This window comes from Macaca thibetana, chromosome 13 (assembly GCF_024542745.1).
Source record: "Macaca thibetana thibetana isolate TM-01 chromosome 13, ASM2454274v1, whole genome shotgun sequence".
Classification (NCBI taxonomy): Eukaryota; Metazoa; Chordata; class Mammalia; order Primates; family Cercopithecidae; genus Macaca; species Macaca thibetana.
In genome coordinates this window covers 10,399,307-10,424,187 of record NC_065590.1, presented here as the reverse complement: position 1 = coordinate 10,424,187, position 24,881 = coordinate 10,399,307, and the positions used below count along the sequence as shown (strand labels likewise).

Here is a 24,881-nt window from a genome sequence, read left to right as displayed (position 1 = left end):
AACTTGAAATGCCAGTTATATCTTTGTTAATTTCTAGTATCCAAATCTAATTTATTTTGCATGCCTTTAAGAACGGTAGAATAACAACTGAAGAACATGCCTGGAAATTTCTTTCAAATTATCTTTATTGTTTTGTCTAGGGTCCTGTGGATCAGATTGTGTATCTACTATTTTAAGAACATGTAACCATAGCGTGGCTCAATTTGTATAAACAAAAAGTTTCATTTGTATAAGTTGGTATCTCAGCATCAGCAGTTTACATGCCAGGTGCCGACCTCGCTCCTTCCTGTTCACCTGAATATATGCAAGCAAACCCACGTAGTTATGAATGGCTTGCAGAATACAAACAAACTCTGGCAGCAGATTCCTTTAGGCAGCTTAGAGTATTGGGGGCAGCTGTAGCTAAATTCATGTTGGCCCCTAAGTATCTACTTGTGAATTGGCTATGTGAAGATCAAAAGACTTACCGAAGATCACAATCTTATGAAAAATTGAAGACAGAGCTAGAAAGTATCTCAGATGGTCAGTGCTCATCAGCCCTACCTCCGCTCTGCCAGGAGGCCACCTCCACACCCTTATGTCCAGGGAAGACCCAGTCAGTCTCAGGTTTGCTTACTGGCTGCCCTTTAGCTCCCCCTGGTGTTTGTTCCACTGGCAGTGCGGCCCCCATCCGCCTACCCTTCTGTTGGAACTGAGTCACACAAAGGAATTGGTTTTGGTTAGAAAAGTATAGCATTTGTAGACACTTTCGCTATGAATATGTTATTGAAAAACCAACTAATTGTTTTGGAAACCTGGATCATTCTCTCCTAGAGTCATAAGATGATCTGTTTTCACCCCTGCATATAAGCAATAATAATTTGCTTCTGTGCAGTGCTACTGGCATTCATGTGGAAACACGTTACGGAGGAGAAAGTTCTGCTGTAAACCACCAGTGATAGCCTTCATGTGGGAAACCAAGATCTGTGTACTTGAAACTCAGATTCTGGCAAGTGCATGGGAAGTGGGCCGTGGAGGGAGAGACTGGGGATGGGATGCATAGACTGGTGGAGAGGGCTTGAGATTTGACGTGTCCTGTTACTTTTTTAAAAAAGCAAGAAAGAAGAAAGCAGTCCATATACTCTTCCGATGAGCGTTATTTATTGGTCACCAACTCTCCACCAGATCCTGTGCTAGACACAAAACTGAAGAGGTCACGGGCCCGAGCATCCATACTGGCACACTTCAGTGGTAAACAGACAATTCCCGTGTTGTGGATTGGAGAAGGACAGGGAGATATGTAGGCTGACAAGGCAGAAATGATGATGAATTCCTAACTCCCCTGAGGGCTGGTGGCGGGGCAGAGGGAAGAGGTTGGTAAAGACTGCTCCAGGGAGAGGAGACCAAGCTGAAGGCCCAGCGTCATATGGAAGTGAGAAACAGCGTGGTATACAGGTGGTGAGAGCTATAGGGAGTACACAGGCTCATAGGGACAGAAGAGAGAAGCCAATTTGGAAGGCAGATCATCTTCCTAGATGTCCTTGCAAGCCACTCTGAAAATTATTCTTTACTTAACAATTTTAATCATAGATACCACTTATAGTACAGACAAGGCCCTGTTCAGAATCCTTTTTTTTTTTTTTTTTTCCGAGAGGGGGTCTCCCACTGTTGCCCAGGCTGGAGTGTAGTGGCACAATCTTGGCTCACTACAACCTCCACTTCCCAGGTTCAAGCAATTCTCCTGCCTCAGTCTCCCAAGTAGCTGGAATGACAGGTGCCCACCACCCTATCCAGCTAATTTTTGTATTTTCAGTAGAGATGGGGTTTCACCATGTTGACCAGGCTGATCTTGAACTCCTGACCTCAAGTGATCTTCCTGCCTCAGCCTCCCAAAGTGCTAGGATGGCAAGCATGAGCCACCGTGCCCGGCCCAAAATGCTCTTTTTGTGCTAACTGTTGTAAACCTTACAACCCTGACTGATAGATAAGTTTGTTCCCATTTTATAGATAAGGGAATACCACCAGTCACACGTGCAGAGCCTGGGTTCAAACCCCAGTGTGGGTCTCCAGAAACACTAGCTCTCACCCCTGTGCCGGCAATGCACAGCCATCGCAGATAGTTGCTGTAGAGATCACGCCAGAGCCTGGGCTTGAGGCTGCGAGGGAAGTAAGTCAGGAGGTGAGGGTTACAGGTCCTGGGGAAAAACAGGGCCTCCGGGGTGCTGGGAAAACATCGCTTCGTCCAATCCCAGGCAGGCCATTCTCTAGTGACTGGAGGCTTGCTCTCCCGCTGTGTGAATTTTCTCATCAGCGTAGGAGAGGAGGAGGATGTGGGGGATGGGCCCCAGGGCAGGGCAGTGACCGGGTGCTGGAGGGCTTGCTGACCCAGCAGCTCCTTGAAGGACTTTCATTTTCCTTCCATGGATGCACTTGTCTGGCTCCATTCTCAAGGTCAACACAGCGTGGTTCTGGCCTGGGAATGCCTTCTCCAGAAATGAAACTTGACTTTCTTCCCCTTGTGTTTGCTGTCTGACCTATTCCTTTTTGTCTAAATAGGAATGGACAGCTTCTATTCTCACAGTGCATTATCAAGGCATGCACAGCCAGGTGTACGTTTATAAAACATGCCTGTGTGACAGACGACAGTCTCAGTGCACCCTCCCCTTCCATCCCCACCCCATGCTGCTCATACAGGCTGTTCATAGAGGGCTTGCACTGGGCCTAGCCACAAGCCTACATGACCCTGCTTCCCTGTCGTCGCAGGTGGCCTCTTAACTCTGCAGACTAATACCACCTCCAAAGGAATTACACTGCTTTATCCTTCTGTGCCCTGTGCCTCGTGAAGTCCTTGGATGGCTTAGAGCACAGCTCCACAATAAGACAACGGGCATTTAAATGCTGAGCTGTTTTCAAGGGTGATGCAATTAATTCACATTTATTAGTCAACTAATAGAAATGCACCCACCGCGTGGGGCCCTTGGCTAGGCTGTGTCTGAGGGGTTGTCAGCATGGTTTGGAGAGAACTGGGGTTGAGGATTGCTGGCATCACACTTCCCCTCAGGCTCGGGGTGACTCCCTCCCAGCGCCTGCAGTCACCTCGCTGTCTGGAGTCTCCTCTCACTGTCTGCAACCAGAGGGTTGCCCTGGCTTGGCAGTTGGCATAGTGAGATCTAAGCTTACCCTTAGACTTTCCAAGGCCCTTTCGAGGGTCCATGAGAAAAAACTACTGTGATAAGTATACTCAGAGTTCTTTTCCTTCCAGCTGTTGACATTTGCACTGGTGGTACAAACACAATGATGCGTGGGACTGGGGCTTCTTAGCACAAGTCAGGGCAGTGGAACCCAAAGCTCAACCTTTGAATACGTGTTTTTTCAGATTCAGTGGGACTCATGGGGAAATAGGAGAAAAGCGCTTATGTGTGCCAGTTCACAAAGGAAAAGCCCCTGTGTAATTGCATTGTGAGCCGAACTAGCCACTTTTTTCATGAAATGCAATTTCAACTTGAAAAGAAATGTTAATTATTCAGACTTGGATATTTGACAGATATGTTCTCAAAAAGGAATCAAGGGAGCGTGTCACTTTTAGGAAATTAAATGATAGTATTTCTTGCCAATGATAAAATTCAAGCTTTGAACCATGAACTTGGAAGTTATCCAGACTTTAAAAACTGGTGAACTCCATGGTGATACTAACCAATGTGGTGTTTCAATTCTTTTTTTTTTTGAGACGGAGTTTTGCTCTTGTTGCTCAGACTGGAGTGCAATGGTACGATCTCGGCTCACCGCAACGTCTGCCCCCTGGGTTCAAGCGATTCTCCTACCTCAGCCTCCCGAGTAACTGGGATTACAGGCATGCACTACCATGCTCGCTAATTTTCTCTTTCTTCCTTCCTTCCTTCCTTCTTTCCTTTCTTTCTTTCTTTTTTTTTTTTTTTTTTTTTTTTTTTTTTTTTTTGCATTTTTAGTAGAGATGGGGTTTCTCCCTGGTGGTCAGGCTGGTCTCCAACTCCTGACCTCAGATGATCCGCCCGTCTGGGTCTCCCAAAGTGCTGGGATTACAGGCATGAGCCACCACGCCCAGCCAGTGTTTCAACTCTTTATTACAAAATGCATCACCATTTGGAAGATCTGCCTAGCTGATAGTTTTCAGGTGATCATTGTACAATATTATACAATTACGCATGAGTGGAAGGTCCATTTTAAGAGAAAAACAGACCACAAGTTTTAATGTAACAGAGCACAAAAAGTTCATTGACAGGTTTCAGATTCCAAATTATAACCAACCGTAAGAAACTAGCCCTTGTAGAGTTTTGTTAGGTATCAAAGAAGAATATTCACAGTTCTTTGAAAGGATTCTTTAAATAGCTTTCTCAATTCAACAATGTGTCTGAGCCTTCATATACTTCAAATAAAACAACATATTGCAACAAGTTGAATTCGAAAGCAGATATGAGAAACCAACTTTCTAAAAAACCAGACCTAAAAGAGACTTGCAAACATTGAAAACGGTGCCAGTCTTCTCAGTATTCTTTTGGTTTTTGAAAATACAGGGTTTTTTTTAAAATTGAAAAAACTGTATTTTAAAATAAATTAATAGACATTTAAAAATTCCCTGTTTTACTTTCTAGTATGGTAAATATCAGTAGATATATTCCATATGCCTAAAAAGTGTTTGGATTATCAATAAATTTCAAGAGTCTACTGTTTGGGGTAATCTAGTTTTTCCACCTCAAATATTATTTGAATTTGTTGACAAAACGTTATTCAATAAAAATAAATAATAAATCCATTATCTCAATAAAGTATGAACAAATCCTTAAATTGCGAAGTAAAGAACAGGTTTTAACTTGGAGGCATTTACGTATGTTGGCATCATTTATACCCAGAGTAGATCCCCTTGAATCTAGAGATTGGCAGACTTTTTTACAGAGCCTAGTAAATATTTTAGGTTTTGTGAACCATGTTTCGGTCTCTGTCTCAACAGTTCAACTCTGCAGTTATAGACAGCGTGTACAGTGGATGTGTCTATGTTATGGTGGAACTTGATTTACTAAAACAAGTGGCAGGCCAGATTTGGCCAGAAGGTCATAGTTTGCCAACTCCTGCAAAATTTCCCCTAAAAGAACGTTGCAGGGTTTTGATGACATAGCCACCTACACCCTACGCATTCACGTCTTCCAAAAGTGGATTAATTTTGGCGCTAAAGCTGGACTTTGAATTCTTTTAGTTCAGGGCTTGACAGTGAAGACACCTGTTTTCACATTGTTTTAGTGGGGGCATGCGTGGTAAGTTTCTGCTATTTGGGGAGCAAGAAGAAGACTCCAAAGGAGCAGGTAGCAGGGACTGGGGAAGAAGGCGGCTGCCTTAGGCACTTGTGCGGGACTCGGACTGTACATGCAGCTCCCCTTGGGCATGACAGAAATACCTCTTTTCACCTCTCCCTCACAGACAGGCACTGTCCTTGCTCCAGGCGGAGCTTGGAATCTGCATGAGATATTTGCAGCTAAAGATGGCCCTTAGAAAATTGCTTTCTTGCTCATTGACTCTTCAGGCTGGTTTCTAGGAATTTCAAGACACATGTATGTTTATAGACTGCCTTATGCAAAGGGAACATATCCCCTCTTCCCAGTGCTAAATCAGGTGAACCCACTTTCCTGTGCCTCCCACTCTTCACCACCTTGTCAGCCTCCAGGATAGGGGTAACTTGTTTTCATCCAGGTCCTCCTAGCCCAGCATTCAGAGAACTTGGGCAAGTCGGGCTGTCAGGTTGAATGAGGTGAGATGTAGATTTATGTTGCATTCATAGTCCAACTTTGGTGAAGCACCGTGTGTGGTTATAGAACATAAGAGCCCTGGCAGCTGGTGGCATTGGTGGTCTCTCCATCTTGCCCATCCTCAGGGCTACAGCAGTCTGGTCTGCTGCTAACGCAGAATGCTCTAAGGTTGCTTTCACACAGGTATTCTTGCCATCGGCAGCAGTATGTAAGGTTGCATGGAAGTCAGGGCTGGCTTTCTTTCTTTCTTCGACATTAAATGCAGAATCTCTGCTGAAGGGTTGGCTTTCTTTTTAAGCATACATCAGCACCAAAAAGGAGCTCTTGCCTTCTGGTGTCTTTATCTGCTCCAGTAGAGTCTCCCTCAAGATGCATTGGAAGCTTTGGGAGAGTGGCTGCATCAAGCATGACACTTGTAAAGAATGCCGTAAAGGTAGCAGGTATCTAAATATCACTTAGATGATACAGTATCGCCCATAATTGAACAGATTATATATCCATATATATTTTATATATATATATATATATATATATATATCCATATTGATGTTTCCTCTAGCCAAGATCTCATTCTCCACGAAGAGTAAATTCTCTGCAAATCATGTGGGGACATCTTAACTTTATTGATGGTGTATCGTTAGCTTCAGGTATTGAAAGGTTTGCTTTAACATTTTTTCCTAGATTATGTGATTCTACAGAGAACAAAAGTAAGCTTGTCACTTATGTGCCCTTAGATTCTCATGATGCAGTTTTGAGATTTAACTCTGCTCCTACACGTGGTTATGAGAAAGATGTTGGGAATAAAACCACCGTACGCATCATTAATTCGCAGGTAAGACAGATGGAGTGTTTTCATGGATGTATGTTTCTTAGGTTTAACTAGATGAGTGAAGAGAAATGAGTTTAACTGGATGAGTGAAGAGAAGTTACCTGGTTAATTATGACCATGGTACTTGTTTATTTCTATCAATCTTATAATTAATGCACATTAATGAGGAAAACTGCAGAGAAATGGTAATTTAGACATGAATAGGAGGAAATGAATCAGATTAGAAGGAAAAATCAGTAGAAATAGAAATATATATATATATATATTTGTAATCATAGACTTAGCATGTTGCATTTTGTGAACTGACCAAAGTTAAACTTAGAAGAAATGGCAATAAAAATAGCAGAGGATAAAGGGGAGAAAGCAAAGTATAAAATCTGAGAGTTCGTAGGAGATCTTTGCAACTTTAGTCTGCCATTTGGAAATTTTAAAAAATGAAAAGGAATTATTTAATTGGAAATGAAAATACCTCGTTTATTCACGTTCTTAATAAGAATACCTTGCAAATGTATAGCAAAATTATCCTCAGAACAAACCACAACAATTTCTGGAGTTTCAAAATATGTAGAAAAAAGGAGGAGATGAGTGATTTATGGTGAGTTGCTTACAGAACAAAAGATTAGCTTTCTGCACAGTTCACTGCACCAGGCAGCCTGCCTCAAGGTAAGAAACAATTACCATATTTCCTTAATTCAGAGATGTCATTTGACTGTAAAATCTGCCATTCATTTAATAACAACTTTTTGCAAAGGAGGAGATAAATGCCACCAAATTAGAATACATATCATCTGTAACATACATTCTAAGTTAGAAACTTTAACGTGAAGGAAAAAAGTACATCGTAATAATGGTTAAAAAAAAATGTGTCTTAAAACCGAGGGAAAATAATACGTTGTTTTTTCCTGAAACAATAATTTTAAAAAGATGATTGGCAGCTGAGATTGAAGAATTCATTTAGAATTAGGTAGGGCCACAGAGGGAAGGCTGTGGCTGGACCCTGGAGGCTCCTTCGGGACTCACTTCATCCACACCTGCAACGCTCTCTCCAAATTACATGTGGAGGCAATTGTAGAAGAGGTTGTGGGGCTTGAATTAGCTGGGGAGTTGCATCCTTCAGGATCTGGATTCAGTACCACCAGACATGAGTACATTGCTGGTGAAAAGTCAGAACTTGTGTTTTTTTTTAAAAAAAAATAAAATAATAATTTCCTTAAACATTCTTTAAGTGCTTCTGCATGCAATGCCTGCGTCTCTCCCTCCCCCAGAAGAAACTACAAAGTCTGAGCCACCTTTTTCTTGCCCTAGTTCTTTTTAATTTTCACCTCTTTTTAAAATGCAATTTTTAAAAACCAAACCCTGGCTTCGAAATGGTTTTTCTGTGTGTTTGCAGATCCTGACCAACCCCAGCCATCATTTCATTGACAGTTCACTGTATAAAGACGTCATTTTGGTGGCCTGGGATCCTGCGCCATATTCTGCAAATCTTAACCTGGTAAGTGTTTCCCTGGATTCGCCCACCCTAACAGTCAGACAATGGCTTTCACTAATTGATCATAAGATCTAGGCGAGGATTAAGCTTTGACAGACAACGAAAGTACCCATCAATATCAATTTCATGCATGTTTGTGAACACCACATTGATACTCAGTTACAGTAGCACACTTGTGAACATTAGTCATCTAATGCCAAAGTACTTTTGTGCAGAATTGGTGGGCAGGGCAGCTGGGTGGGGGAAATGTAGAATATCTAAATATTCAGAAATTTCTAGTTACACTAAAGGGTTGACTGATTACACTCAGAATTGTTTCACTGTGATGGGGCTACATTACCTTTCAAGTAGTTGGAAGACCTTTTGAAATAAATTGAAAGTGATTGGCACGAGAATCTCAACTTTGTGAATCCACAGCTCATTTTTATTTAAATGGGGCCTGTTCCAGGCTTTTCTTGAGTGTGTTCCTTTTTGGCTTCTGCTTCTGAATCTGCTTAATTTTATGCAATAGGGCTGAAACAAGTTTATTACTAGCCATAAAAACACAAACAGGTTATATTTGGGATATTCTGGTAAATCATTGTCTATCTAAACAAGCAACCAGCTACTTTTGGTGAAACCTTTCATGAAAAGCCAGCATGCTTGTTTTTCAATGAGGGCTGGAAAAGATGGATAGTATTTAGCCTAGTAAGAGATGCTGTCATTTCTGTAAACGAGTGTCTTTGACTTGTTTAGTGAAGACCAGAGAGGATGCAACCTTCTTAAGATGAGTGTCAGGGAAAGATCTTTGCTTCTTCGAGAGGTAACCTCCCAAGATAGAAGCAGCTCCTGGAGAAGGAGCATGTTGGTCACTGTTGACCTTGAGACTGAGGCTGGACATTTACCTCGTATGATTACTTACAATTCCTGACCTGGCGTGCAAGTCAAAATCACCTGGAGAGTATTTTTCAAAATCTGTCAGAGCCCCATCTCCAGAAATGTAGGATATATATAGCCTCGATGTATATTTTTTGAGAGGGCTCTTTGATTCTCATATGTACCCTCCACTGAGAATCAAGCATCAGATGGGTGTTTGAACTTTTCAACTTCCTTTCCAGCCTGAGGCACCCTGGTTTTAAACTCTTGCAGCTTTCTTGCTATTTGTGAACAGACTGAGAGTTTCTAGCTGTTGGACCTTATTTCTTCCTCTGTTGGAAGCAGCCCAACCCAGGGCACAGAGCTGGCCACCTGGCAGTGCTAAAATCCCAGTGGCAAGTCCGCTTTCTGTAAGGCCTTTACTGCCATGTGAGGCCCCTAGAGGAGGGAGGGTAAAGGAGCGACTCTCGCTCTGACCCCACATTCCTCTTGCTCCCTTGCCAGGATCACATGGTTTGGGGCTTCGTTTATGAAAGATACTCTGGTCCAGTCATTCTCAAAGCTTTTAAAGTGACAGTGCCATTTCATTAGTGAAATATTACCTTTGATCTTAATGTATACCCACTATACACCAATGCTGTCTGTTTAAAGGGAGTTCTATGAGCTAAGCTTCTTCCCACCCACCCTCTCCAAATCCACGTCATGGTTACAGCTGAGACGCTTCTGAAAACTTCCTTTTTGAAAAACATCCTTATTGATTTTTCATACAATAGCATACATTGTGTAAACAAATATAAGTGTACATTTTGAAGAATGATAACAAATCTATATACTCATGTATCTACTATCATAATGGAAAACTGGAACATTTCCTTCACTCTAGAGAGTTCTTTGTCAATCCATCCTAGTCAATCTTCCCAGCCCCAACCCAGGCCCAGGCAGTAGCAATACAATTTCTGTCACTATAGATGAAATTTGGAAAACTTATTTTTGAAATACACTGATCCAGTCCCCAGGGGCCAACAAACTACACCATGGGCCAAATCTAGCCACCACCTGCCTTCATAAATAGTGTTTTATTAGAACACAGCACGCCCATTCAGTATTTATTGTCCATGGCTGCTTCTGTGCTACGATGGTACAGTTGAGTAGAGACGACCGACTCTATGGCCTGCAAAGCCCAAGGTGTTGATTATCTGGCCCTTTGCAGAAGAGGGATGCTGATCTGTGACCTAGTCCATTTTTCTCACTTGACTAAAGCACAAAGCATTATCTCTGCTAGGGATAGCACCCTGGTCTCTCTTTGTTTTCATCCCCTCGTCCCAATGAGGAAGTATCTATAGATGGAGTGAGTCATGATCCTTCCCCATCCTGTAGCCCCAGCCTGGCCCCTCTGCCTCGAATCAACCAGCCATGCCCTGTCTCCTTTCACGGTTTAGTTCTTTCTACTTGACTGCATTGATTTTTTTTTTCCTTAGTGGTACAAAAAACCGGATTACAACCTGTTCACTCCATATATTCAGCATCGTCAGAGAAACCCAAATCAGCCATTTTACATTCTTCATCCTAAATTTATATGGCAGCTCTGGGATATTATCCAGGAGAACACTAAAGAGAAGATTCAGCCAAACCCACCTTCTTCTGGTTTCATTGGTAGGTGTCATATTAAAAATTGGAATGAGTGGGGGCCAGACAGGATGAGATCTAATATTTAACAAATATACAGTCATGTTATACGGGTTGAGAATACCTTATCTGAAATACCTGGAACCATAAGTGTTTCTGATTTTGGATTTTTTTCAGATTTCAGAATATTCATAGATACTTAACTGGTTGAGAATGTCTAATCCAAAAATCCAAAATGCTTCAATGAGCCTTTGCTTTGAGTGCCATGTGGACACACAAAAAGTTTTGAATTTTGGAGCATTTCAGCTTTTGGTTATTCAGATTAGTCATGTTCCACCTGTATAGTAAGAGCCATTAACAGGTGGTTTTGGAGGAAAGGTAGGTTAACTAAGGAAAAAAGAAACACTTGTGTAACAGACTACTCCAAAATTTCAAGGTGTAAAAGAAAGAACTGTTTTATTTTTCTCATGATTTTATAGGTCAGGACAGGCCTGGCTGGGCAGTTCTTTCTGTTTCATGTGGCATCCATGGAGGTCGTCTGGTGTATTCCACTGCTTTATGGGATGACTTCACTCCCACATCCTTCCGCTGCCTTTGCAGGGATGGCTAAAGGCCCAGCTCAGCTGGGACAGTTGACCATGTGCCTGCACATAGTCTCTCTTGCATGGTGATCTGAAAGTAACTGGACTTCTTAAATGGCAGCTTATGAATCCCAGGGAGAACATTCGAAAACACAGGAAGTCAAGAATTTGAATTTCAAGAATTTGAATTCTTCTCTGCCACTGCCAGTTTCTTAAGGCCAACACCTAGGGGCTGGTACAGCATCACAGGTGCAATTCTATCGGCCAGAGTCATTTCAGGGCTTATTGATTCCAGGGGAGAAAACATAGACCCCGCCTCTTGAGGGACGTGAGGGAGGCATGTCCAGGAATGTGCGGCATCGTGAATCTACCACCCATGCCTGTTCATGTAGCTTATGCCATGCTTGGTTGTGGAGCTCAATCTGTGACCACAGGAGAGAGTGTTGGTTTTCAAGACTATGAGTTGGTATGGGCTTTGATGAGACTAGTTCCAGTATCTCATTTAGCTCTCTTCACCGAAGAGTATCTTTCATCTACAGACGGGTTTTATGTAACAAGAGCATCACACTGGGCCTACATTGTCTTCTAGTCAAGCTTTGATCCTCAGAGTTTTTGGTTTTTACCTCATTTCTTTATCTTTGTTTTAGCTCATCACCCCATTGTCTCTTTGATATTACCTGAGTAGGGTAATATTAAGGAATATCCTAGACCCTTTTGGCAATATGAAAACCTACACAAGAACCAAACGATATTGGTTTTGTCTGTAAAGAACTGTAATGTTCTCTTCCCCAATTTCAATGAATTTACAACCCTTTTCCTTTCTTGGGCTGCACAGTGGTTCGCCATGAATAAAGGAAAGACTTGTGGAGATAACACTGGTTTGGTTATGAATTCAGGACACACAGGTATCCTGAATTGAAGCTTGCAGATTTTAGAGTGGGTTTTTGGTATCATAATAATGTGAATTATTTTACATATAATTTAAGAAAAAAATTTACAATATGACTGCATACTCTTTTCCATAAGCTCAGCTTTTTCTCTCCCTTTTAAACTCATGCCTTTGACACTCTTTGTTTCTGAATCACTCTTTTGAAATCCTAAGTTCTTTATCTTTGGTGTGGTTTCATAGGATCTTGTTGATTTAGGAAAAAAAGTATAATCTAGTTTGTCAGCAAAGAGTAAACAGGATAGAATAATGCCTAGACAGCATAACAAGATGTGACAGAAGTTTAATAAAGTCTTTTTCATATCCTCACCCTCTCATAAATTCATGTGGCTAATATTTGATGAGAGCAAAAGTTTTAAAGCACAGTTAGAGGGTCCTGTCAGATACACTTATTATCAACACGTGGTTTAAAAAATTCAAGTTAGATAGTCATAACTGAAAAAAAAGTACTTTCCTATGTTGTTTTTGCTAAAAGAAATCATGCCACGTATAGCCGGCTTCCTTTTAAAGCTCTTTACTGAGAATTTAAAGTTTCAGAAGCTGAAGATTATCTTTAAGGCTTCTTTGACTTGAAGGGGCTGCAGTTTGATGTCATTGCAAGAGGTTGAGGTGGCAGAGGATGGGTTGAGTTTGAATTCCCCTCGGCCACTTGCTGGCTTGCTGACCTTGGGCAAGTTACTTAATCCTCTGACCCTGAATATCCACAGATGAGAAATGGAAGTACTAATAATCATTATCATTTTCTAACACTGTACTGACCAATATGGCTACTTACATTTCAATTACTTCAAACTAAATAAGAGGAAACCTTTTGTTTCTCAATCTCACTAGCCCCATCTCAAATTCTGAGTCACCACATGCTCCTGATGGCTACCATATTGGATAGTGCAGAGACAGAACAATTCCATTGTCCCAGAAAGTTATGTAGGACAGCACTGTTATGTTTTGCTAGTCACAAAAGAATGAAAAACAGCAAGTTGATAAGAAATCCCGCAGTTCCCACTGGGCAGGCTGTGTTCTGTGGGTAAGGGTTAGGGTCGGGCGAGGATAGAAGAGGCAACAGAAGATGTGGTCTGGCGTTGTTATTTGTGGCCCTTGTGCCTTGTCATGGTGAAGCATGTGAGAACCCTCACCAAGGATGGGCAGTGGAGACAGCTTGGATGAGTTCTGCTCAGAAAACCTCCAGCACCTTCTGATTACCCACAAGACTGCAGTAGTCTTTGCCCCTCTTCTTTGATCTTGATCATAAATAGGCTGAGAGCCAGAATCTGTTTTATAATTTATCCGACACCCTTAAATAGCAGTAAAATGATGTCACCCACATCTCAATCTGTCTGCTATGAGAATTTTAAAAATCAATGACTGTTTTTTTTTTTTTCTGCTATCAAAAAAATGTTCTCCAAATGCCCCCTTCATGTACTGAGGTCATGTTGAGAAGGCATTGACTTGTTGTCTCAGCACCTCATTGTTTCCAAGTGCTCTAACCTCTGACGTCAGCTGCTGAACGAAAGAACCCATCGAAGAGCTGTTAGAAGGGATTAGAACATTTCAGTTTGCACAGTCCCATCTTCAGCCCTGGGTCCACCGGTCAGCAGGACGGTCACCATCACAAAAGATCACCCTGGCAGTGTCCCCGGCCTCTGGTTGTTCTGATCCACAAGGGGCTGCCCTGGAGGTGAAACAGTGTGCCCCGCTTCCTTTACTGATGTGCTCATTAGATACATATATAGACACATAGCTGCACGCATGGTTGGCTTCATAGGGCTTTTGGTTTCCAATATTTTTGAACTAAAACCTTTACTAATGTGTCCATCGTATAGTCTCCCATGCAATTAATTATATTTCTAAACTCTCTGACATGGTTCGGGTATTTGTCCCCACCTAGATCTCATGCTGAATTGTAATCCCCACTTCACCTGGGCCTCGTGGGAGGTGTTTGGATCATGCGGACAGATCCTTCATGGCTTGGTGCTGTCTTCATGATAGTGAGTTCTCATGAGATTTGGTTGTTTTCTGATTTTTTTTTTTTTTTTTTGAGACAGAGTCTCGCTCTGTCACCCAGGCTGGAGTGCAGTGGCATGATCTCGGCTCACTGCAACCTCCGCCTCTTGGGTTCAAGCAATTCTCCTACCTCAGCCTCCCAAGTAGCTGGGACTACAGATTTGGTTATTTGAGATCGTTGTGGCACCAACTCCCGCCCACTCTGTCTCTTGCTCCTGCTTTCAACATGTGAAGTGCCAACTCTGACTTTGCCTTCCAAAGTCAGAGGCCTCCTAAGAAGCAAATGCCAGCACTATGTTTCCTGCACAGCTTGCGAAACTATGAGCCAATTAAATCTCTTTTCTTTATATTTTACCCAGTCTCAGGTATTTCGTTATAGCAGTGCAAGAACAGACTAACACATCCACTGCATACATTTTCTTTATACATGCTTAGGAATCTGCATGTTTGAAATAGAGAGACTCTAAAAAGCTGACTATTTTGAACACAAAAGACATTTCTTTGTATGGAGATTATCCAGCGGCAGTTGGATTCTCAGGGAGATGTTACTGAGCCCCTTAAATGTAGTGCTGTTAGTGCTATTCAAGGCCTCGTTACTGGGGCCTGAATCCTTCATATAGGCGAAAGGTAGTGAGCAAGGAAGGTAAGGGTCATACTCAAGTGGATATTAATTGCATACTTCCTGTGTGCCAGACACAGGACTGGGCCCCAGAAACCTGGTGGTGAAGAAACCAGGCAAGGGTCCTGCCCACCCAAAACTTGCAGGACAGACATAAATAAAATTGTTATAAAGTATGATAAGTCCAACGAAGGAAAAGAAAAGAATGCATCAAGGAATGTTCTGTGTCTGTTTTGCCCATCATTGTATTTCTGCTGTTAGCCTGGTACATAGTAGATACAAATAATAATTACTTGGTGAGTGAATGAATGTTTTAGCTCAATGTTTTTCAAAATTTAGCATGTGTCAGAATCACACAAAAGGTTTGTGTGCTAATAAACCATTCCTGCAAAGCAAAAGTTAGATTCTAAAAAGAATAATAAGCATTTATTCTTTCACAGTTTCCATGGGTCAGTAATCTGGGAGCAGATTGGTTGGATGATTCTGGCTCACAGTGTCTCCTAAGGTTACAATCAAACTGTCTGGATTCGGGCTGGATAATGTGTTTCCAAGATGACTCACTTGCGTAGCTGAGGGCAGGAGGCCTCAGTTCCTTACCACATGAACCTCTTTCCATAGCACTGCTTGGGCATCCTCACAACATGGCAGCTGGCTTCCAGAGAACAGGGGATCTGAGAAAGAGCAGGGAGGAAGGCCCAATGTTTTTATGATGTCATAAGCTAACACATCTGCTACATTATCTTTGTTACACAAGTCAGCACCATTGTTATGGGACGAAACTACACAAAAAACATGAATAGCAGGCACCAATCGTTATGGAGTCAGTTTGGAGGGTGGCTGTCACAGTTTTGTAAACCAGATTACTGGGCCTACTCCCAGAGTTTTTGAGTAGCTGGAGATTGTGAGAATTTGCATTTCGAACAAGTTCCCAAGTGATACTGACACTGTTGGTTCAGGGGCCACGCTTTGAGAACTATTCTTTTAGCTTTGTGGAATCTTTTTTTTTTTTTTTTTTTTCAGTAGAAACAAGACTTTATTTTGACAAGAAACTTACTTTCCAGAAAAGAGGGAATGTTATCTCCTCATTGTCTTTCTGTGAATGTCTTCATATTGACTAATGTTAACATTTGCAGATAATTTTTTAAATCTCTAAGTCACAGTTGTATTATTGTTCAATTGTGGAATCTTAAGAACTTCAGAAATCTAGTCCACAGTCTCTGTACTGATGGATGTACCAGCAACGTGATATGCATTTGGCTCAGTAGGAGGACTCAGGAATCTTGAATAACTACTAATCATGTACTTATTGCAATCTTCGATCCCAAGTGGGATAATTATTTTTATTTGTCTTTAGTTAAAATAATGTAACATATTACTAAAAATATAACTTTTTATATATTTTTGCCTTTTGAAATTCTGTAACATTAAATCCTATATTCCAGCAGTATTGGATGTGTGTGTGTGTTTTTTGTTTGTTTGTTTGAGATGGAGTCTTGCTCTGTTGCCCAGGCTGGAGTGCAGTGGAGCAATCTCAGCTCACTGAAACCTCCGCCTCCTGGGTTCAAGCAGTTCTCCTGCCTCAGCCTCCCAACTAGCTGGGACTACAGGCACATGCCACCATGCCCGGCTAATATTTTGTATTTGTAGTAGAGATGGGGTTTCACCACGTTAGCCAGGATGGTCTCGATCTCCGGAACTCAAGATCTGCCCACCTTGGCCTTCCAAAATCCTGGGATTATGGGCGTGAGCCCCTGTGCCTGGCCTATTCCAGCATTACTGGATGTTTTAATTATCAATACAATTATTCTTTTTGATTCTTTGGAAGACATAACTATAAAATTTACTCACTTTACTAATGAACTCAGGTTTTGTCCTTAAAACTTATTGTGAAATGACATACATAACAGTGTGGACTGTAAATGTTTTCCTCAAAAGTGGATTTTTGTTTGTTCCTATCAAGTTGGGACCCAGATTCTTGGATATACTGATTAGTGGGGTATAAGTTTGTAAAAAGCAAGCAAAGTTCCAACTCTCGTTGATTTCAGGAAGGCATTCTCTCACTAACATTTGGGCAGATGAAATTCGGTGTGATCGACTTGAATGTTTCTCCCTGTAAAATTTGTATGTTGAAATTCTAACCCTCAAGGTGATATTAGCAGGTGGGACCATTGGGAGGTGATTAGGTCATGAAGGTGGAACTTCCCTCATGGATAGGATTGGTGCCCTTGTAAAAGAGACCCCAGACAGCTCATTTGCCTCTTCCACTGTGAAGACACAACAGAAAGATGGCCATCAATGAACCAGTAAGTGGGCCCTCATGAGGCATTGAATCTGCCACACGTATTGTTCATGGACTTTCAGGCCCCTAAAACTATGAAAAATAAATTATTGTCATTTATAAGCCACCCAGTTTATTGCATTTCAGTACAGCAGCCCAAATGGAATAAAACATTCAGCCAACACCTTCCTCTCAAAAAGCATAACATACTTTTTGCACTTTCATTAGCAACCCCTAGCCCAGTACCAGTAGTCTCTTTGATGGCTCATACATCACATGGTCTTGTCTTATTGGATTAAGAACTCTGTCTGTCTGTCTGTCTGTCTCTCTCTCTCTCTCTCTCTCTGTGTGTGTGTGTTTGCACATGCACGTGCATGCACGTGTGTTTTCTGCTGAGAAAAGGAAAGCAATAAATATTAAAGGGAAAAGGAGTATAGAAGCAACTTCTGTTCAGTGCACCAGTCTGAATGTTTCTTGGTTAGTAGGCCTGGAGATATTTTGACATCAGAATTGTCATTGATCCAGTACCCCATAGGCCGGGCTGAGCTTTTTCTTTGGTGCTGTAAGATCTGTGCACTATTTCCTATGGAAAAGAAAATCAGATTTCCTAGTGAAATCAGATTTGGACAGAAATACTTAAGTTTGTAGCCAATAAATTCTTCCTGTTTTTCTGAAAATAACAGGGCTTCTTTTTCTGCTTAAAGAGAAAGAACAATAGGTTTCAAATTTTAAGAACACATTGATCTAGCATTGAAGAAAGCAAACTCTAAGAACCTCTTCAACAAAAGTCATTTTATTGTTGGAAAAACACCTGATTTCAGAAGTTTGCAATTTACGAACACAGAAAATTTATCAAAGATAAGGATGATTGTTTTCCTTATAATAAATGAATTCCAAAACATGTGAACAATTATATTCTTGACACAATATAAACAGATTCTAATATGAAATTAAACTATGCTTTTATTACAAGCTTACTTCAATATTAATAAGATTCTTATTAATGGAGAAACCGCATGGCAAAAACGGCAAAAACCATAATTACTTTTGTACCAACCTAGTATAATTTGAAGTCAGGTCATGTGATTTCCCCCAGTTTTGTTCTTTTCACTCAGGATAGTTTTGGCTATTCTGGGTCATTCTATTGAATAAGTCTTTTATGATTACATATAAATATTAAGATTAAGATTGTTTTTTCTGTTTCTGTGAAGAATGTCATTGGTATTTTGATAGGGATTGTATTGAATCTGTCGATTGCTTTGGGTCAGGTGGACATGTGAACAATATTGATTCTTCCAACCCATGAACATGGAATATATTTCTATATTTTTTGTGGCCTCTTCAACTTCTTTCATGGATGTTTTATAATTTTCATTATAGAGATCTTTCACTTCTTTGGTTAATTCCTATGTATTTTATTTGTACTTATTGTAAATAGGATTACCATCTTGATCTCTTTTTCAGATTTTTCATTGTTGGCATATAGAAATGCTACTGATTTTTGTATGTTGATTTTGTATCCTGCAGCTTTACTGAATGTTTATCAGTTCTAATTAGGTTTTTCCAAATATAAGATCATGTCATCTGCAAACAAGGATCATTTGACTGCTTCTATTTGAATTTGGATGCCCTTTACTTCTTTCTCTTGTCTGATTGCTCTAGCTAGGACTTTCAGTACTATGTTGAATAACAGTGATGGAAGTGGGCATCCTTGCCATGTTCCAGATCTTAGAGGAAAAGTTTTCAATTTTTCTCCATTCATTATGATATTAGCTATGGATCTGTCATATATGGCTTTTATTGTGTTGAATTATGTTCCTTTTATTCCCACTATTTTGAAGGGATTTTATCATGAAACGATGTTGAATTTTATCAAATGCTTTTTCAGCATCAGTTGAAATGATTATATGTTTTTTGTCCTTCATTTTGTTAATGTATCACATTGATTGATTGCGTATGTTGAACCATCCTTGCATTCCAGGGATAAATCCCACTTGGTTGTGATGAATGGTTTTTTAATGTGTTGTTGAATTCAATTTACTAGTATTTTATTGAGGATTTTTTAAGTCAATATTTGTCAAAGATGTTGGCCTGTAGTTTTCTTTTTCGATGTGTCTTTGTCTGGTTTTAGTATCAGGATGGCTTGTAGAATGAGGTTGGAAGTATTCCCTCCTTTATTTTTCAGAATGGTTTGAGTAAGATTGGTATTAGTTCTTCTTTAAATGTTTTGTAAAATTCAGCAGTAAAGCCATTGAATCCTGGGCTTTTCTTTGCTGGGAAACTTTATTACAATTTTGATCTCATTAATTGTTATTGGTCTGTTCAGGTTTTGGATTTCTTTATAACTCAATCTTACTAGATTGTATGCATCTAGGAATGTATTCATTTCTCTAGGTTTTCCAATTTATTGGTGTATAGCTGCTCATAGTAGCCTCTAATGAGCCTTTGGATTTTTGTGACATCGGTTGTATTATGTCTCCTTTTTCATCTCTGACTTTATTTATCTGAGTCTTCTTTCTTTTTATCTTTGTCTAGCTAAAGATTTTTTCAATTTTGTTTATCTTTTCAAAAAGCCAACTTTATGTTCCATTGACCTTTGTATCATTTTCTTCATTTCAATTTCATTCATTTTGCTTGATCTCTATTATTTCTTCCACTAAATTTGGTTTTGGTTTGCTCTTGCTTTTCTACTTTTTAAAGATATATCATTTAGTTGTTTCCTTGAAGTTGTTCTACTTTTTATGTAGATGCTTATAGCTATAAACTTTCCTCTCACTACTACTTTTGCTTTATCTCATAGGTTTTGGTATGTTGTGTTTTCATTATCATTTGTTTCAAGAAACTTTAAAATTTTTTCTAAATTTTTTCACTGGACCATTGGTCATTCAGGAGAATACCATTTTATTTTCATGTGTTTATATAGTTTCCAAAATTCATCTTTTTAATTCCAACATTCCTCTTGTTAATTCTAGTTTTATTCCATGGTGGTCAGAGAAGATACTTGATACAATTTCAGTTTTTTTCAAATTTTTTAAGACTTGTTTTGTGCCCTAACATATGGTCTATCCTTGAGAATGATCCAGTGCTGAGGAAAAGAATGTGTATTCTGCAGCCATTGGATGAAATGTCCTGTAAATAATTATAGGTCCATTTGGTCTGTGATACAGATTAAGTCTAATGTTTCTTTGTTGATTTTCAGTCTGTATGATCTGTCCAGTGCTGGAAGTGGGGTGTTAAAGTCTCCAGCCTTTATTGTTTTGGGGTCTGTCTCTCTCTTTAGCTCTAGTAATATTTGCTTTATGGATCTGGGTGCTCCAGTGTTGGGTCCAGTATATATTTACGATTGTTATATCTTCTTGCTGAATTGACCCCTTTATCATTATATAATGACCTACTTGGTCTTTTTTTAATGGGTTTTTGGCTGGAAATCTATTTTATCTGATACAAGTGTAGCTACTCCTGCTTTCAGTTGGGAAGTGGGTTCCATTAGCATGGAATGTCTTTTTCTGTTTCCTTGTTTTCAGTCTATGTGTGTCTTTATTGGTGAAGTGTGTTTCTTGTAGGCAGTAGATCACTGGGTCTTGTTTTCTCATCCATTCAGCCACTCTATGTATTTGATTGGAGAGTTTACTCCACTTACATTCAGTGTTATTATTGATAAGTAAGGACTTGTTCCTGCCATTTTGTTGTTTTCTGATTGTTTGTGCAGTCTCCTCTTCCTTCTTTCCTTCCTTCTCGTCTTCCTTTTAGTGAAGGTGATTTTCTCTGGTGGTATTTTCATTTCTTGCTTTTTACTTTTTGTGCACCTGTTGCGTGTTTTTCAATTTGAGGTTACCGTGAGGTAAAACCTTTGATAAAACCTTTTTTATCAAAAAAGCATTTGATAAAATTCAACATCGTTTCATGATAAAATCCCTTCAAAATAGTGGGAATAAAAGGAACTTTTTGTGTACCTGTTGTGTGTTTTTCAATTTGAGGTTACCATGAGGTTGGCATATAATATCTTAACAATCCATTATTTTAAACTGATGACAAAACTGATTGCATAAATAAAGAGAAAACCAATAAAAATTCTACACTTTAATGTCATCCTCCCAGTTTTAAAGTTTTTGTTGTTTTTCTTTATATCTTTTTTTAAATGTCTGTGTCTTGAAAAGTTGTTATAGTTATTATTTTTTTATCATTTTTCAGTCTTTCTAGTCAAGATATGAATAGTTTACAGGCTACAATTAAGTATTATAATATTCTATGGACTTACTATTACCAGTGAGTTTTGTACCTTCAGATTTCTTGTTACTCATTAACATTCTTTTCTTTCAGATTGAAGAATTCCCTTTAGCATTTCTTGTTAGATATGTCTAGTTTTCTGAAATCCCTCAGTTTTTGTGTGTCTTGGAAGGTCTTTATTTCTCCTTTATGTTTGAAGGACATTTTTGCTGGATATACTATTCTAAGATAAAAGTGTATTTGTTTTTCCTTCTGCACTTTAAATATGTCATGCCACTCTCTCCTGGCCTGTAAGGTTTTCATTGAGAAGTCTGCTACCAAACATATTAGAGTTTCATTGTATGCTATTATTATTTGTTTTTCTTTCTCTTGCTGCCTTTAGGATCCTTTCTTTATCCTTGACCTGTGGTAGTTTGGTTATTACATTTCTTGAGGTATTCTTTTTCAAGTTAAATCTGCTTGGTGTTCTTATACTGGAATATTGGTATATTTCTCTAGGTTTTGGAAGTTTTCTGTTATTATCCCTTTGAATAAACCCTCTAGCCCTATATCTTGCTCTACCTCCTCTTTAAGACCAATAACTCTTAGATTTGTCCTTTTGAGGCTATTTTCTAGATCCTGCAGGTGTACTTTATTCTTTCTTATTCTTTTTACTTTTGTCCCTTCTGACTATATATTTTCAAATAGCCTGTCTTCAAGCTCAGTAATTCTTTCTTCTGCTTGAATAATTTTGCTGTTAAGAGACCCTGATGCATTCCTTGGTATGTCAGTTGCATTTTTCAACTCTGGAATTTCTGCCTGATTGTATTTAATTATTTCAATCTCTTTGTTAAATTTATCTGATAGGATTCTGAATTTCTTCTTTCTGTTATCTTGAATTTCACTGACTTTCTTCAGAAGAGCTATTTTGCATTTTCTGTTCAAAGGTCACGTATGTCTGTCTCTCTGGGTTTGGTCACTGGTGCCTTATTTAATTTGTTTGATGAGATCATTTTCCTGGATGGTTTTGAGGCTTGTGGATGTTTTCTGGTGTCTGGGCATTCAGGTGTTAGGTATTATTGTAGTCTTCACCGTCTGGGCTTGTTTGTACCCAGCCTTTTTGAGAAGGCTTTCCAGGTTTTTGAAAGGAGTTGTATGGTATTATGATCTAAGTTTTTGGTCACTTCAGCTGTATCTGCATTAAGGGGCACCCTGAGCCCAGTAACACTCTGGCCCTTGCAGACTTGTAGAGGTACTGCCTTGGTGGTCCTGGATAAGCTCCAGATGAATTCTCTGGATTGCCAGTCAGAGACTTGTTTTCTTCCCTCACTTTCTGTCAAACAAACAGAGCCTTTCTCTCTGTGCTGAGCTGCCTAGACTGGGGAACGGGGGACAAAAGCACCTCTGTGGCCACCATCACTGGGACTGTACTGGGTAAGATTTGAAGCCAGCATAGCACTGGGTCTCACCTAAGGACCATGGTAACCACTGGCTGGCTACTGCCTATGTTCACTCAATGTCCCAGGACTCTACAATCAGCAAATGATGAAGCCAGCCAGCTTATGTCCTTTCCTTCAGGGCAATGAGTTCCCTCTGGCCCCAGGTGGGTCTTGAAATGCCATCTGGAAGCCAGGGCCTAGAGTCGGAAACTTAGGAGTCTACCTGATATTGTACTTAGCACAGCCAACCTGGCACCCAAGGCATAAGACAAAGTCCTCTCCCACTGTTCTCTCCCCTTTTCACAAGCAGAGGAGTGTCTCCCATGGCCACTACCAGCCCAGACTCACAGTGAGCATTATCTGGCTTCCACCAATGTACATTTAAGGCCCAAGGACTCTTCAGTTAGCTTATGGTAAATGCTACCAGACCTGGGATTCTCCTTTCAAGGCAGGGGGCCCCCCTCTGGCCCAGGGCAGGTCAAGAAGGGCTGTGTGAGAGCCAAGGCCTGGAATCTGGCACCCCAAGAGCCTGCTTGATGCTCTACCCTACTTTGCCCAAGCTGGTATCTTTGCTGCAAGACAAAGTGCCCTTTACTCTTCCTTCTCCTTTTTTCAAGCAGGAGTTCCTCTCTGTAGCCACCACCACTGGGAAAATGCTGAGTGTCACCTGAAGCCAACATGGCTCTTGAGTCTCACCCAAGGCCCACAGTGAGTACTGCCTGAGTACCACTGCTGATTATTCAAGACCTGACAGCTCTTTAGTCAGCAGATGATGGATCCTGCCAGGACTGAGTCCTCTCCATGAAGCAGGTTCCCTTTTGGCTCAGGTGTGTCTAGAAATGTCATCCAGAAGCTAGGGCCTGGAACGGGGGCCTCAGGACTCTACTTGGTGCCCTATCCTACTGTGGCTGAGCTAGTATCCAAGTTGTAAGACAAAGTTCTCTTTACTCTTCTCTCTCCTCTCCTCACAAGGAAGGAAGGAGTCTCTTCCAGAGCTGCAACCTGTGCTGCCTGGAGCTGGGGGAAGAGTGGTACAAGCACTCCCTTGGCTGCCCTAGCTTGTGTCTCAACCGGGTTGCATGCCTCCAGGTCCACTGGCTCTGAGCCCAGCACAGCACTAGGACGTGCCCAGGAATGGAAGTCCTTGTGGCCTAGACTGCCACTGAAGTTCACTTAGGACACAGGAGCACTTTAGCCCCTGGTAGTGAGGCTTGCCAGACTACCATCCCAGTGGTCAGGTTGTGACCACTGGGATGGATGATTTGCCTTTGGCCAGGGCTCTTCTAAGTGCTCCCTCCATAGGTGCTGGCTAAGTTCTGCCCGGTGTTGCTTTCTGCTGTAACAGGGCAGCACCGAGTTCCATTGCAAAGTCTCCCAGTCACTGCACTTTCCTTCCCCACAAGTGCACAGGTTCTCCTCCCTGCTGGTGGATGGAGGAGGCATGGTGCTGGCAGTGTAAGACTGAATTTCCTACTCTCTTCAGTGCTCCTTTCAGTGATAGGAAGTTAAAAACAGATACTGTGATCACTCGCCTGATTTTTAGTTCTTACAAAGATGCTTTTCTTGTGTGGATAGTTGTTGACTTTGATGTTCCTGCTGGGAGGACAATTGGTGGAGGATTCTATTCGGCCATCTTGCTCTGCCTCCCTATATCTTTATTGAGGTTTTAAAACTAGTGTATACTGAAGTTAGCCCTCTCAAATTTCTAAATTAATATTTTAAAATCATGTTTTCTATGTTTTTAACGTCAGATTTTTGTTATAACTGAGCAACTCCACCTAACAAAATATTCTGAAGAATCATTATTAGAGTTGACTATTTACTGCAATTTATCATGGAAACCTGACTCAAAGTTGCATATAGATTATTGATAATTATTTTTCAAAACATTTAAACCATAACTTTGCAAATATGTTTTGCTTTTGGTATCAAGATTCTTACTTGGAATTCAGTAAAAGCCTGATAGGTTTTTAAGAAATCCCATTTTATTAACATATGTAAGGCTGAGGAGGTTTAGAGTTACTATTTATTCTCACATAAGTGTGTGTCCAAAGCTTTCACCAAACCTTAAGGAAGAGAATGACTCTGCCTTACTTCATTAGTTTCTCTTTGCAACTTTTTTGAATAATCCCCTAGAACTTTGCAGTCTTTATAAAAAGAAAGAAAATAACAATACAACTAAATGCTTACACATTTTTTAAAACACCAAATAACTCCACCCCATTTTCTGGTACTGCCATCGTGACTTGACTTTAGTGA

The 24,881-nt window shown here is 40.4% G+C and overlaps 1 protein-coding gene across 1 annotated transcript in view; it reads left to right on the top strand.

Annotated features, from left to right (window-relative positions):
• The window catches only part of ST6GAL2 (ST6 beta-galactoside alpha-2,6-sialyltransferase 2), an 85,342-nt gene that overhangs the window by 46,131 nt on the left and 14,330 nt on the right, over positions 1–24,881 (top strand). The window contains exons 3-5 of the mRNA XM_050754193.1: positions 6,488–6,585; positions 7,973–8,074; positions 10,405–10,579. Of these exons, the coding sequence (XP_050610150.1) occupies positions 6,488–6,585; positions 7,973–8,074; positions 10,405–10,579 (375 nt within the window). The remainder of the gene's footprint in view (positions 1–6,487; positions 6,586–7,972; positions 8,075–10,404; positions 10,580–24,881) is intronic.